Source organism: Tyto alba, unplaced genomic scaffold, assembly GCF_018691265.1.
Source record: "Tyto alba isolate M040663 unplaced genomic scaffold, T.alba_DEE_v4.0 Super-Scaffold_16, whole genome shotgun sequence".
Classification (NCBI taxonomy): Eukaryota; Metazoa; Chordata; class Aves; order Strigiformes; family Tytonidae; genus Tyto; species Tyto alba.
Window position 1 is genome coordinate 19742478 of NW_024881278.1, and position 14677 is coordinate 19757154.

General features: G+C 42.5%; 1 protein-coding gene across 7 annotated transcripts in view; it reads left to right on the plus strand.

Annotated features, from left to right (window-relative positions):
* Positions 1–14208, plus strand: part of PACC1 (proton activated chloride channel 1) — a 21702-nt gene extending 7494 nt beyond the window's left edge. For 6 of the 7 annotated variants that reach the window (XM_042789556.1, XM_042789559.1, XM_042789557.1 and 3 more), the window contains exons 4-8: positions 433–587; positions 2063–2205; positions 8447–8591; positions 11739–11843; positions 13487–14208. In XM_042789556.1, coding sequence (XP_042645490.1) covers positions 433–587; positions 2063–2205; positions 8447–8591; positions 11739–11843; positions 13487–13648 — 710 coding nt within the window. In that variant the 3' untranslated portion in view covers positions 13649–14208. The remainder of the gene's footprint in view (positions 1–432; positions 588–2062; positions 2206–8446; positions 8592–11738; positions 11844–13486) is intronic. The other variant, XM_042789558.1, reaches the window with a different exon arrangement.
* The last annotated feature ends 469 nt before the right edge of the window (positions 14209–14677 follow it).

Below are 14677 nucleotides of genomic sequence, written 5' to 3' on the forward strand. Positions count from 1 at the left end.
TACATTATTTCCAATTAAAATGTGACGTGTTACATGTGCATGCTGAAGCTCTGTATGTCCCATTTGTCTTCAGTGGTCTCCTAACTTTACACATTCATTTAATTTGGGGTGAGAGGGACTGATATATTAGCTGCTGGCTTGTAGGAAGACTAGGGAAACTTCTGTGAACCTTGAATTGTTGTGACAGAATGTGAACCCTGATTTTTTTTTTTTTTTTTTTTTCCAACACATCACAGGGGTTCTGTCTCAATGCAGCTGGTACTTTCGTCCTGCTCCAGAAAAATGCTGAAGCATGTGGTTTAATTTGATTGTTTTGCTGGATCTTGAGGATAGCTCAGTACCTTGTAGGATTAAATTCCGGAATGCAAATTTGTACTTGGGAAGGAAATCAGCTCTTGTCAATGTTTTTTTTTTTTTTTTCTCCCAAAACAGGTATTGCCTTTTACCCAGGCAAGGCTCGGCTGCTTAGCTGCAAACATCATTACTACGATCACATTCCGCCTCTGATAAATCCAGGTCAGCCAGGAGACATCGAATGCACCACTCAGAGGATCAACTACACAGATCCTTTTACTAATCAAACAATGGTAATAATAATATAATAGAACGAAGCTTATTCAGTGGGAGTTTTCTGCTTGTAATGATATTTGAAAGTAAAAATATTTACTAAGTGCTGAAAAAAATCTTTGCTTCTATGTTCTTTTCAAGCCATCTGTCCTTTTGTTTTCAGGAATGTAAAATACCCCAGTCAGTGTGTATATGTGTTATAGAAGATCAGCTGTCATGTGGGTGTGTGGAGCATGAAAACCTGAATGGGACAAAATAAGTCATTTTTCACAATGAAACTCTCACTTCATTCCTCTGCTAAATGAACTGGCAAGCATTCTCCTTGATACAGTAAATCTAGCTCTGAGTGAAAACAGTAGCAGTTATTTCATGAAAGCAGGATAACTTACCTCTTTTTGTATGTCTGCTGGGAACAACATACTATTTTTGTCACACTTGGAAACGTCTTAACTGGGCACCAAGCGTTTCGTTAGACTGAAATGCTGTGAGCCATTAAGATGGGTACATGGAATGACAGTCTGTTGTAATTTTCCCTTAAAAATGCAGGGAATCTAGCTTCTGTATAAATATTAAAAATAAACTATTAAATATAGTCATTTGTATCTAAAGTGATTGCTCAGATGTTTAAGGAAACTAAACATGAACAAACAATCTAGGTACCTGTTTGGTCAGCTTTTTCCTCTTCATGTTTTGCCTTTTGTCTAGTCCCCATTTCTTTCTGGGAAGCAGCTCCTTAGTGTATTTGAAAGTAATATTCTGGGTGCAAGTCTAGTTTAATTTCTGCCACTAATAGGCTCTTTTTGCATGTTTTACCATACTGAGAACCTCCATTGTATGCTGCTTTGTAGGTTCATTTAGAAGCTTGCTCATCCAATAGGCTCTAGTCCTGCAGTAGAACGGAGGGGCACTGAGGCAGAGACCTCTGAACCACACAGGGCCCAGTTCAAATTGGCTGAGTCCTTTTGCAAGCAGCAGCTTGCTGTTTGACATAGTGCCTGCACTACTTTAAGTTGTATTCTGCCTGATAGCATTTTTTTTTTTTCTTTTTTCCTTTCGGCAGCTTACCCGAGGTGCTGGGGGCTGCGAAACTCTCCCTCTTTCTCAAGAAGCAGCCTGATGTTCTCCACTTAAGGCTCTACATTAAGGTGTTTCAGGTCAAGAGCTGAAAGTTCCTAGACCTTAATGCTCAAAACTATTTTGATTGTCCTTCTATGGAATCCAGGTTGCAGAGCCTTGACTGGTAATTCCACATAAACTCAAAGGACTGTCATAGAACTAAGGCGGATTTCTTAGGAAAACACTAAATCTTGATGTAAAGACTTAATTTTTAAATTAAAAGGAGGGATTCAGTTGGCATTTTTGTTAGATATTTTAATAGATGTATACTTAGTAGCACCCAAGATTTCTATAGTGTATTAGTGACAGATGGCAAATTCATGAACAGGAAATGAAGATTCCTTTGATACTCTCTCACCATCTCTATGTCTGCTTACAGAAGTATGCTTTGGTTGTTCAAGGCCCTCGTGATGTGAAGAAAAAGGAACTGGTGTTTTTGCAGTTTCATTTAAATGGAACAGACCAGGATTTTAGCGCCATTGACTACCTTCTGTTTTCTTCTTTCCAGGAGTTCATCAACAGGTATGTAAAGGAATGAGCCTGTAACTGCACTGAACTTGCTACAACAATACTAGTGAAAGTAGGGCTTTTTTAGTGAAAATTAGACAGGCTTTTATATTCTCGTTATTTTAATTTTTTTAATGTTAGGGTTACGTTGATGCTTTTTCATGTCTCGGGTTACTAATCTTATGTTTTAGAAAATGAATTGAGGACTTTTTCAGTGACAAAACCTGCCTTTCAGCTATGCTTCAGCCATTTGTTGCTGCTCTTTTCAGAAAGTTTGAAGCTTCTGCAGACTTATTGCTGTCTGCTGCCGTGGGTGATCAGGAAGTATGCTCATGAAGTACACTGAGAAGACTAATGTTTCTGTAATGTTTTGGTTGGGTTTTTGTTTTGGTTTTTTTTTTAAGCAATTACTGTAAAGGTCTGAGCCCTACATTGATTTGTTGTGATTTTCTTTGAATTACTAGCATTATGTAAGATTCTACAGAACAATGTAATTTCATAGATGAGGTTTTCAAAATTGCTTCGTATTGGTTGGACATTGGTGCCATTGGAGTGACCGATCAACTTTCCTCCAAATTTAACAGAAGTGGAATTAATCCCACCTTGAACTTTCTTGAAAGTCCCACCATTTTTCCCACCTCATGAGAATAAATTCCATACTTAACTGTTTAACTTTGCTTTAATTTAAATTCAGGTTCTGTTCTTTCTGTGATCCAGGTTAAAAGCAAGACAAGAGATATTAGTTACAATGAGACCTAATAGAAAGTGCTAATTTACTCAGTGAAAAAGGGACAGGAGATAAAGGCCATACGCAGAACAAAATTAGGTGAGGAAGGGGAAGAGGAACAACAGATTTTATTGTCACAGAGCATTCTTGGAGGCTTGGACATGATAATACTGGTGCTTCTCAGATGGGGCAAAGACTGGAAGTGTCTGAAATTTGCTTTTTACAAAGTGTTTCTATTTAATTGAAGGAGAGATCTTAAAGCATTAAGTACTTTCTGTAACTCTACTAAGACACCTCATGAAGTGCTAGTGCTCCAAGTATTTTGTGCACTGATATTTTAGAGTGAGAAAATACCAGTTAAGAGTAGTGATGTCGAAGGTGCTACTTGTTCCTTCTGTGGTATTCTTAGTTTCTGTGGCTTGTGCCACAGTTCTCGCTATGCACAGCGAGACTGGTTCCAGCAAGGTGCACAGCTGTTTCTGTACTGCCAGACACAAGGGCTGCCCGAGACCACCCCTTGTAAAACACAGAGCTGAAGGCACAGTTGTATTGCGTATAGTTCCTGGCTCTTTGCAGAATGAGTCAGCGTACCAGGACACAACTTGGTCGATGTGCACTCAAGTTTTGGAAGCCGCATTTCTGTGCTTACTGCATCGATTTGCAGATTAAACCATTTTAAAGAGGTGTTTCTTCCCAAGGTAAAACATGTATGTCCTCCTTAAGTTGGCAGTATTGCTGCAAGCCAGCTAAGTCTGCATGCTGCTATTTCAAACACTTGTGCCACATGTTGTGCACAGCCAAATGAGATGTGCAAAACAGCAATAAGCAGTATTGCAGAGGTCCTAGCTTCAGGGCTGTGTTTGTGCCAGTGCAGGTGAATGGGCAAGAATCATCCGTGAGCTGCCTGGGAGAAACCCGGATGGCCACCTCCTGCCTCCAGGTTTGCCAGGTCAGACCGGTTAGATGGCAGAATCAGCCCCCAAAGAGATGAGGAAGTGTCGCTTTGTTCCTAGAGAAGCTGCCTTAGCTCAGTGTTGGAAGGCACCAGAACTGAAGCAGGGAGAGGAGGGGGGCTGAGCCTAGGATATGTCTGGAGTAAAGTGAAAGGGTAGGAAATGGTGGGGTCTGCTTGGGGATGCATCCTTTGTGTCTGTGTGTAGCAGGTAGTAGGAATGTGAGGTAAAACTGGTTTTGAACCAACCCACATAACAGTAGAATTGGCAAAGGTATGTAGGCCTTCAAACTTGGTCATAAATGATCTGCATGAGTAGGTGAAATACAGTAAGAGAGGCAGTTGTGCTCAAGAGGCCAGTGGTGTCTCTCTTAGCATCCTCCAACGCTTGGTACAAATTGTGTGGTTTACCTTGCTCAGTATTGTGTACTGCTGTCCTGGCATCCTGGGGCATGACCTGGACACTCTCGGGGCTGGTCGAAAGTTGGCGTTTTCTTCTGACTGTGAAGTGCATGTGAAACCACATACGTGGTGCATATGTGGAAGGTACTCGTTCTGTCCAACTTCCAGCAGAAGAGAAAATAGAAATTATTTCTTGTTCATCAACGGATGCTAAATTTAGTTGATGGGAAGTCTGGACTAAGATATCTGTAGGAACTGTTGTGTGTCCTTCCGTGTGGCCTCTAAAAACTTCAGTTACTGGCTGCTGTTAACTACTTTTCCTCACAAAGTGTCTCACTGGTTATGAGAACATATTATTATCAGTGTGTCCAGCAATTCAGGCAAAGTGTTATCAAGGATGCTGAGATACATGTTAAAACTCAGGAGATATTGTTATTATCTTTACAGTTTTTTGTCACGGCTGCAAACAGCCTAGGTTGGGCTGGGCAGGCAGGCTGCTGTAAAATATGTGGAGAGTATTCCATCATCTTAAATCCCAATCCAAACCCCCTTGAAATTGGTGAGAAGGGTCCTGCTGTACCTACAGCAAGGTTTCTGTGTAGACAATAGTATACTCAGCTCACTTTGCTTTAAACAGCAATAATCATATCGGTGAAGGCTGCTGCAAGCATCAGCAATAATAAAAATGGCATCTAGAGACTTGTATCTTTAAGGGGGTTTTTTTGAGGCATTGCAAGGGGTGAGGACTCAAGTAAGGTCCAGCTGTTTCTGTCAAGAGTTATCCTCTGCAGCTCTTCTGTTAAAATTGGATTGACAGACTACATGAAACTGGCACTGCTTGCTAGTTTTGTTCTGGCCTTCACAGAACACTGCTGAACTGTGTGCTATTGTTGGCCTGTGACTTGGAAGATACTGCCACTGGCTTTTTTCTTCTTCTTTTCTTTTTTTTTTTTTTTTTTTTTTTTTTCAGACAGTGGCAGCTGCTGTTTGCACCATATTAATTGGAGGGAAGGAGATAATATGAAACCCTTGAAAATTACCAAGAGAGTGTAGCTAAAAATACAAGTTCATTTCCTGAAATGTCAATAGTACAATACATGGGTTTAATAGGAAAATTCTCTGAACATATTACTGACAAAACTTGTTAGCATAGCATGTAAAATAATGAACAGTCATGTGAAATGATGAATGCCAGTCTGAAGAGAACAGAGATTATTTAAGGGTCTAAACAGAGCTCCATGTTCATGTCTCTGGCCTGGACTGCTGCGTGCAGAGAAATAAATTCTAACATAGAAGGGTTGAAACTTTTGTTACCGCACCATCTGACCCTTTATTAGATCCCAGGGCTGTCCCAAGAGTTTCCTATTCTAGGGAAAAGCAAAAGCCATAACCACAAATTGGGTTTGACCCATCTGTGGTCTTGGCCCTGGCTGTTGCGTTGGAATCTGCTGGTGGGGTATCCTGAGCTGCCCCTGGCTCCTGTGGGTGAGCCCCTAGAGCATGAGAAGGCCCGGCCCAGCCTGAGCTCAGCGGTTCCCAGCTGGGACAGACAGAGCCTCTCCGGGGTGCTGCCCAGCCTGTGCTGGGGCAGCCACCTCCCCCTGAGCACTGAGCTGTCAGCGGTTACCAGTGCGGGGCCGGGAGGAGACCAGGGCTTTGTAGTTCACCTGCGTGGCACTTGCGGCCTCTTGCACTTCGCGTTGTCTGCTGCGATGTAGGAATTTTTGCATGGTCTTGAGGTACCATTAATGTCCTGGGAGAGCCTGGTGCAGAGTATTCCAGTAATTTTACCATACATCTAAAAGACAGTGTCATAGGTAGAACAACTTGCTGAACAAAAAATAAAAGTGTGCAGCCTTGTAGCCTTTGCAAGTTGTCTGTATTTGGGGTGAAGAGGGAATTGAAAGAAAATTCCTGGAGATTTGTTCAGCTTAAAATTCCTTGCCTGTCTTGTGTTCACTTAGTTGTGTGTTGGTTTTAAGATGCATTATTTGCCTTCTGCTATCAGCTGTGCAAAGCCTGAGCCTCTCTGCTCTGCTCCCCATGCCCCCCACCCTCCTCCTTCCCCCTGCCCCCGGACTTTGTGGCAGTGGTCTGAATTGTGGGCACATGCAAGGAGATGCCTTCTCAGATCACTTCTCTGGAGCTTCTCTTAATATATTATTAATCTTTCAAGCCTACAATTACAGTTGAAGGCAAAGTATACTACTGCTGTCTCTTACCATTTAAGTTGTGGCTGGAACCTTCGGCTCTGTGTCATAACTTCCTGCCTCAATTTTCCACGTTGGTTTGGAAAGCTTTTCTAGGATGCTGTATTTAGGCAGGCATTAGGCATGTGACTGGCTGGCAGAGTGCTAATTATGTATGTTCCTCTGAGTGGCAAAGCACCACGCTCTTCCGTACTTCCCCATCTGCTGCTGCTCTACCCACATACCTAAGGGGGGAGAAATCACTGTCAGACTAGGACTCCCGGTGTCACTGGTTTGCATGCTGAGCAGCAGTCAGGCGATGGGCTTCGTTCTTATGTTCTGCCCACGTCTTCCTTGGGCGGGTTAGAGAGGTGTGCTGCCATCCTGTTGGGGTCACTAAACATGCACTAATGTTACAATTTGGTAGAGATACTCCTGACTTGCTAAAACTCTCTTGGAATATCATTTGTCCTCATGCGTAGCGAAGTGTGTTAGTTTTTCTCTCCAGAAATGCTGCTTCTTTCTGTTTGTGTGCACAAGGGAGCTCTGTGTTTGAGCCCATCACCTGAAGCCCTGACAAGAGCAATGGCTTTGCTCGGTTTCGCTTTCCTACAAACATGTGCATGTTCATCTATTAAGCCTGAGCAGGCAGCACAGGACAGCGTAGCCATCAGTATGATATTCTTTTTTTTCAGTGCATGCTTTTGCTGCCTTGTAGACAAGGCATTTTGGTTTGTAGGAAGAAAAGGATCCTTGATTCTGAAAACTAATGAAAAAGGAAAGGTGCAAATCGAATTAGTGCTGGTACAGGACACATCCTCCTGATTGGTCTGTTCTCTGGGATGAGAGTTTGCTGCTTCAGCTCTGCTCTTCTCTACATCCTTCTCCTGAAACACCAAAATTCCTTAATCTCCCAAGACGTAGTCATGTGTACCCTCTGCCATAAAAAGTACACTTTTTTCTTTCACCTAGGAAGATGGATTCAATCAGTCAAATCCCTTTCCCTTGTCTCAAGGACCAGCATACTCTGACATATCTCTGCAACCTGAAATCTATCTTTAGTAAAAATTGGCAGTCTGTGCTGTAATGATTCATGACTCACCACAGTGGTTTACCCCTTCATTTCAAATGAAACCATGTTGAAAAAGAAGCTGCAGGGCCAGGCTTATTTCATAGAGATTACATGAAAATGGCTAAAATTACACTAATGAGAAGCTCTAAGTAAATAACATGGTTAATTCCCTGTGTCCTGTGCAGCTGGTAGAGAAAAGATGAAGACCAAATATGCCTTAGCGCTACCCCTTTACCACTTTCAGCATAAGGGGTATTGGAAGCCTTAAAATAGCTTACGGTCACAGTATTAAAAAAAAAAAAAAAAAAAAAAGACACAAAGCAAATCTGCTGTTCCGGGGTGACAAATAACTGCAGTTCCATGCTGGGAAAACAGCCATGTTATTGGAGGTGGGAGCCTTACACCAAAGGTACAGGGTTTCCAAAACAATTAGGAATGCACTGAATGTAAGTTGTAAAGCATTGTAAGTATGTCTGCATTACATCCACTTTATTTGCATCCTAGAACTGGGGTGAAGCAGCCTGTCCTGCCTCTAGACTGTTCCTTCCATCTCTTGCTTCCTGGCATAGGGGGAATTGTTTCCTAGGGTGCTGGCTCTGCTCCTTTCTGTCCCAGAGACAGCAGATGAGCAGAAGGAAGCTCCCCTATGAGGCAGAACAATCCCAAGGGGCAGGAGGAACTCTGGGGGGAGGTAGGGCACCAGGTAAGGCTTATGTGGTTAAGAGAACGAGTGCAAGTGCTACCATTAATCAAAACATCACTGCTCATAATGGTTTAGATATGCTGTATTTCAGCAGTTGAAACAGAAAAGGAATTGTGAACGTGTTTTGAAGTGCCTGTAGGTCTGATGTTCTCCTGCTTGCAGTGCTCAGATACCACTCTGAGTTTGGTCAATAATGGTCTTTTTCCTTTAGTCCAGAAAAAGCAGAATTCATGAAGGACTGTGAAAGTTCATATTCCAGCTGGAAGTTTTCCGGAGGCTTTCGAACTTGGGTCAAGATGTCCTTGGTGAAAACAAAAGAAGAAGATGGTAGTGAGACTGTTGAATTCAAGCAAGAGGTAAAAAAAAAAAAAAAACAAACCCAAACTAAGAGCCAGGAAGAGTGTTTTGGGACTGCTTAGTTTATTAGGAACTAGTTACGGCCCCAGTTTTAATGATAACTGGCCAACAGAACCGGTTCTTGGGGCAAATAGCTATATGAGTTGCAAGAAGGGTGGATTGGTTGGTTAATTGAGTGAAACAGCAGGACCTTGTTTTTTGTTTCACTGCATCCATTATGCCACTTGCCACTGTGCAGTTACTGGCGTTCTTTCTTAACGTGGAGAGGGTCTGTAAAAGCATAGATACCTTGATGTGTTGGTGTGGCCTAGTGACACATCTCAGGAAAACATCTCCTAAGGGGTAGGCCAGAAAATCTAGGCCTTGAACGTGTTATGACACCTGTAGTCTGAGGTAAGGGTCCAAAGAGAGACATACAAATACTAACACAGCTACCTTTAGTTCAAGGTGGGGAACGGTTGCCAGAGGAATTGTCTAAGTAATAGCTAGTACTGGAAAGAGGTATTATTCAAGTTACCACAAGGGCTGATGTTAGGATGAAGAGGTAAACATAAGCCTTGTATCCTTTGCAGCATTCTTGTTCATGTCTGCTTTTTGTTTGGGTTTGGGATTTTTAGCTGTTGAATATCTGTAGAATAATGGAGCAACTTAACTTCTTGCATCATTTAAAACTAGAAAATATGCAGGTGGAAGATGCAAACTTAGCTAGAGCTGAAATGAGTTTGACTTTCATTCCTGTTCTGTTTACATTAATGGACAGGAAAATAATTGTTTCAAGTTGGTCATCTTGCTCCCAGTGTTGGTTGGTGAGGAAGTCTCTCATCGGTGGGGAGAAGTGAGAATTTTAAGAGCAATCCTTTCCAGAGACTACACTTTTTCTTAGTCCACAGTCTGCTTAGAAGTACTCTGTGAGGGTTAAAATGAAGCAGAATCCTATCTTTAGTTCTCGCAGTTATGGTATGACACAGCAAAGCCTTAGGGGAAGAGCAGAGCTGTATCTGTGAGGTGAGTGCCTTCCTAAGCCACTGGAGGAGGGCAGGAGGCAAATTCCAGTGTCGTGCAACTCTCAGACTAATGCCTTAGTTTGGAGGAGAGGAAAGAATGCGTCGGTCAGCTGCTGCCATGTAAGCACTAACAGCAGTTGTCTGTTTGTCCTTCATCACCTACAGCTCTGTATCACTTACCCTTTGGTGCTTACCAAGTGTAGGATCTATGAAAGTTCTTTGTGTGCCCAAGTCTAACCTGTCTCAAAGTGGAAACAAAAGGCTGACTCAAACTCAGAAAAAGCAGAGCTTTTTGTGACCATAAATGTCCATTTAGTGCAGCAGTTATGGACTCTGATCACCTGGGTAGGTGAATGCTGTGCTGGTTGGTTGGTTTGTTTATTTTTAATAAAATCTAGGAACTAGGAATCAGTACAATTGTGAATTTGGGGTTTCAGATCCATATTCATAATATAGAAGAAGTTGAGATAGCTCAGGCAAAGTGCACTTGCTTTGTTTGACAGCTTGTCTGCACAAATTGCCTAAGGAAGTCCATTAGCCTTTCAGATCTCAAACTGGGAGATGGCATACCAGAAAGATGGATACAAATATTAGGTCAAATAGCAGAGTCAGTCTACTGACTCCAGTAGTCATTACTTTGTCTTTTCTTTCTTTCTTTCTCATTGCCTTAATTTAGCTTTGTGTGCTGTTTTCTGCTGTGCAGTTTTCTTGAATCTTGAATGAGTGTAGGTGGGGTGATGGTATGCTACAATAAGTAAGGTGTGCTGCAATAAGTAAATGAGCTGTAGGAGCCTAGGGTCTGCAGCAAAGGTATTTGACCAGAAATCACAAGGTGGTGAAGCTCCTGTATGCTCTGAGTGGACACAGGCAGTGTTCCAGCTCCTGCTTCTAGGTGGTCACAGCCCAGATCTGGTCATGGAAAGGGGGTGTGGAGAAGACTGATCGAAATCTTGAAGTATTTGTAAAGAAACTAAGCCATGGTAGGTAGGTTTTTGTAGTAGGTCATCCCTCATACCGTGAAAAGGCTGTCAAGAAGGTGAAAAATAGCAGACTGTTTAGGGACTTCTAACTCAGCCTTCCTTTACCTGGAACAGGCTCCCAAAATATGGAAAAGGCAGTTTCCCCCATCCATCTCATGTTCCTGTCATAACCCTGAAATGATATTAGAGTACTGCTGGGTTCATTACTTCCAGTACAGCATTAAACTAACGCAGGCAGAGCAGCTGTACTCCCTTGTGCACACACCAAGATGTAAGTTCTCCTTTGAGGGCTGGAGAAGTCCTTCCATCACTTGTGCAGCTGTAGCCCCAGTGTGTGTTCCCAATAAGTAATTGTCTGGCTCTCAAGCAGTTTACCTTGTCTTCCAGCAGCAGGGGCTTAGTGCAGACTGTGGTGTTAGTGCCTGTGTACAAAACCCCTGTAGTTCCCCTCTGGGCTGGGTGGGGGGGTGGGGGGGTGGTGTTACAAGAAAAGATACGTTTTTCTGAGGCCTGATGTCTGAAGAACCACAATCAGGGAACTGTTAAGATTGGCTTCATGTGGCTGTAACATTGATCTGGTATCCTAAACTGGACCGCAGCAGAATTTTGCTAATGCTTGCTGCTGTTCAGTGCTAGTTTCAAATGTTAGCTAATGGGCAGTACAGTTTTGTTAAAATCTAGGCTGCGTTTTCATTCTGTACTTGCTGGCATCTTCTAGGGTTTTTTTTTGAAAAATCAGTCATAGAATAAAAAAAAGTCTTCCTGCCACCATGGTGTAGTTCTGTGGTAAATGAAAGAAATTTAGCATTCATTAATGAGAACTTTCCAAATGCTGTATTATTCCAAGTAAATGAATTTTCCCCCCTTGAAAGGGGAAAAACTATGTAATAAAATAAAGGCCCTGGGTATCACTGTAAAAATGGTAATGCAGTGGTATTTACTAAGTGAGAAAGAGGACAACAACATGAATATAAGGAATGGAGGAAACTGCCCTTTCTATGTTTTGGGAGCCTGTTGTTCCAGGTAGAGGAAGGCTGAGTTGGAAGTCCCTAAAGAGTCTGCTGTTTTCACCTTCTTACAAGCCTTTTCTGTGGCACAGAAGACTCATTTCACCACTGATGAAAGTAACCTGCACAATTTGTGTTTTTTCCCCTCTCCTCAGACCAGCGTGGTTAACTATATTGACCAGAGAACTAAATCAATTAGTGACCAGCTGTTTTTCGTGGTATTCGAATGGAAAGATCCTTTCATACAGACTGTTCAAGATGTGAGTAGCATGCTAGTCCCTTTTTGAATTGTTTTCTGACTGTACGTGCTCATGGTTTGTGTGTGCATGCACAAGCCTCTGTCACCTCACTCCAAGCAGAAATTCAGAGGAAGAATGAGGTTTACCTCTGAAATTCCAGCCTAGGCTCTTCCTTATGTCCAGTAATGTGACTTCTGCAGAGGTCAAGCCCAGCTGCTGCCTTTCGTTGGCCTGGCAACATCAAGCATGCTGTTTGCACTAGAGGTACATGTAGCTAAGAAAAAACACGTCACCTGTGTTCTAGCAGAGTGCAGCTTCAGGTCAAGTCTGAACTTTTTGCTTAAATAAGCGTGGCTTGGACAAACTAAGGACTTTTAAAATTAACTGACAAGCAAGAAACTTGGGCATAAATCAGAGTAATAAAAATAGCCTAGTATATTTCTTATCTGTTAATGGCATAGAATTTGGCACTGCAGTCAAATACATTTTAAAATTTAGCTCAATATGCTGTGGCCAGAGGTACCTGATGTGCCAGACAAGATCACAGTCAGTCCTCGCAGTGCTTAGAAGGTGTGCAGGTGTGCACTGCAGGTACATGTGCTTTAAGCATGTGAGCTGCATATTGTTTTCCTGGTGTTCCAGGTCACATACACTTGCCTTCCTCAGAAACATGCAGAATGGCAGAGACAATCTGTTTAAAATTTTGCATTTAAAATGGCCCTACCTGACAACCAAAGTCCCATTGCCATCAAATTCCCCAGAGTTCTTGATTTCTTGCCCAGCAGGAATGGGGTTGTTGGTCCTTCGTGTTCCCGCTGCCGTGTCTGTGCCAGGGCCAGGCACCCTCCCCTCTGCGGGCGCTTCCGTGGCCTCGCCAGCCCAGTCCTGTCCCTGGCCCCACTCGCTCCTCACCACCGAGCTGAGTGCTGCCCCTCTGCCCAGGGCTGCTGCTTTTGGAAGAGTAACTGGTACAGAAAGCCTGTTTAACACCAGGCTCAGGAGTGACTGAGTGACACTGTGCTCATGCCGACCATCATGCAAACTCCACGGCAAGTCCCAAAGCTGTGTGGTAGTTCATTGCTGCCTAAGCCTAGCTCTGCTTGTTTCATCTGAGATCATAAAAGTTGCCCTTGGGCCTAGAGATGCCTGGAGAATTGCAAACTATAAATCAACTGAACTACTGTAATTGTGAAATTAAAATAGAAATATCAAATACTTGCCGTGAGTCTGCACATTGCTGCTGACAAAAGCTGGTTTATTTTACAATGCTGTCTTGTTAAAGCTTTCCAGTAGTTGCTTCCTTTAGCTTTGTCTCCTGGAAGATCTTTAACATGACTGCTTATTTTTATAAATCTTTAAATAATACAGTAAATTTCATCTATCATATTAAAACGAGCAGTTTAACTATATCTCTAAAATTTTGAACAATTCAATATCCTGAAACAGTCTAAAAGGAATTTAGCAGCTAGTACGGAGTGTTTTCCTGATGGAAGGAATTAGAAAACCATGGTGTGAGGCAGCTGTGGAAGGCAGCACTACAGGCCACCTTTACAGCAGAGAGGAATATACTGCAAAACACTTAAGTTTGAAAAATTGAATTGTTTGTTATTGAATAGGTATATGTTAAATCAGATGAGGGGAATAAAATTTTTAATTTCTTTCAGATTATCACAGCAAATCCCTGGAACATGATTGCTCTTCTTTGTGGTATCTTTTTGGCTCTGTTTAAGGCAGCAGACTTTGCTAAATTAAGCGTTAAGTGGATGATCAAAATCCGAAAGAGACATCTGAAGAGGAGTCATCAAGTAATGAACCACATAAACTGAGACTAAGACTGCCTTTTAGCTATTCATAGCAGATTGGATAGAAAGTAACTAGAATAAACTTCAAGCAGCAGTACAGAATTAAAGATTCAAAACAGGTATGTTTTATTCCAGAAAATGATGGCTGGAGGAACAGCCTGGTGAACTGGCCTTGGAACTTCAGAAAGGAGCTAACTCTAGGACAGGTCTAACAAACTCGTGCTTTTCTATTCCAAATTTAACAAGCTTACCTCAATGTACGGGGGGACCAGGGGGAAAGGAGAGAATTCACTGACTTTCAGAAAGTCACAGCGTAGTGGTTTAGTTCTAAAACAAGAGTGTCAGAATGCTGCTCGGAACAGGAAGCCATGTAGCTCTGCGTGACTGTGACCTGTGTCTGCCGCCGTAACGCAGTTCCTGCCGTGGCCACAGTTAATGGAAGATAAAGCACTCACCACAGAGCAGTCTGGCCTCCCCTCTCCAAAGTATGTATGTGTTAAAACAAAATACACTGGAATTCTATTACGTGTCATTTTTGACTTAAAAGTATAGTGACTTTAATATTAAAAAAATACTTCGAATAAGATACTGTGTGCATTCTTTGAAACTACCTGCTCTCAGGTTCATCTGGAGCTTGACAGGAGGTGGTCCAAGCAGGAGCATTACTGCAAGAGGATAAGGTGAAAACCAAACATCTGTTCTCATCAGTCCAACTCTGAGTAAACTCAAGCAACTCCCTACCTGGGCACCTGAGCTGAGGTAGAGTTCAAGGTCTGTCTCAGGCTGTTGCTCTTCCCTCCTTCCCCCTGTGTTTGCTAAGGAAGTAAAAAAAATAGTCTTTCATCAGGCTGGCATTTAAATGTGATTGTCTCCGATATGGCAAATGCGTGCTAACTAACTGTGTGGGGGTGCTGGAGTCTTTTTCTTCCTTATAAGTCCCTTATTAGTCTAGATGCCTAACTCAGAGCTGTGGAGCGGACGGGGCAGCAGTGCAACCCTCTGTGCTTGCTCTGAAGGCTGTCTTGCAAGGAAAGGAGCATGTTAAGTCATATT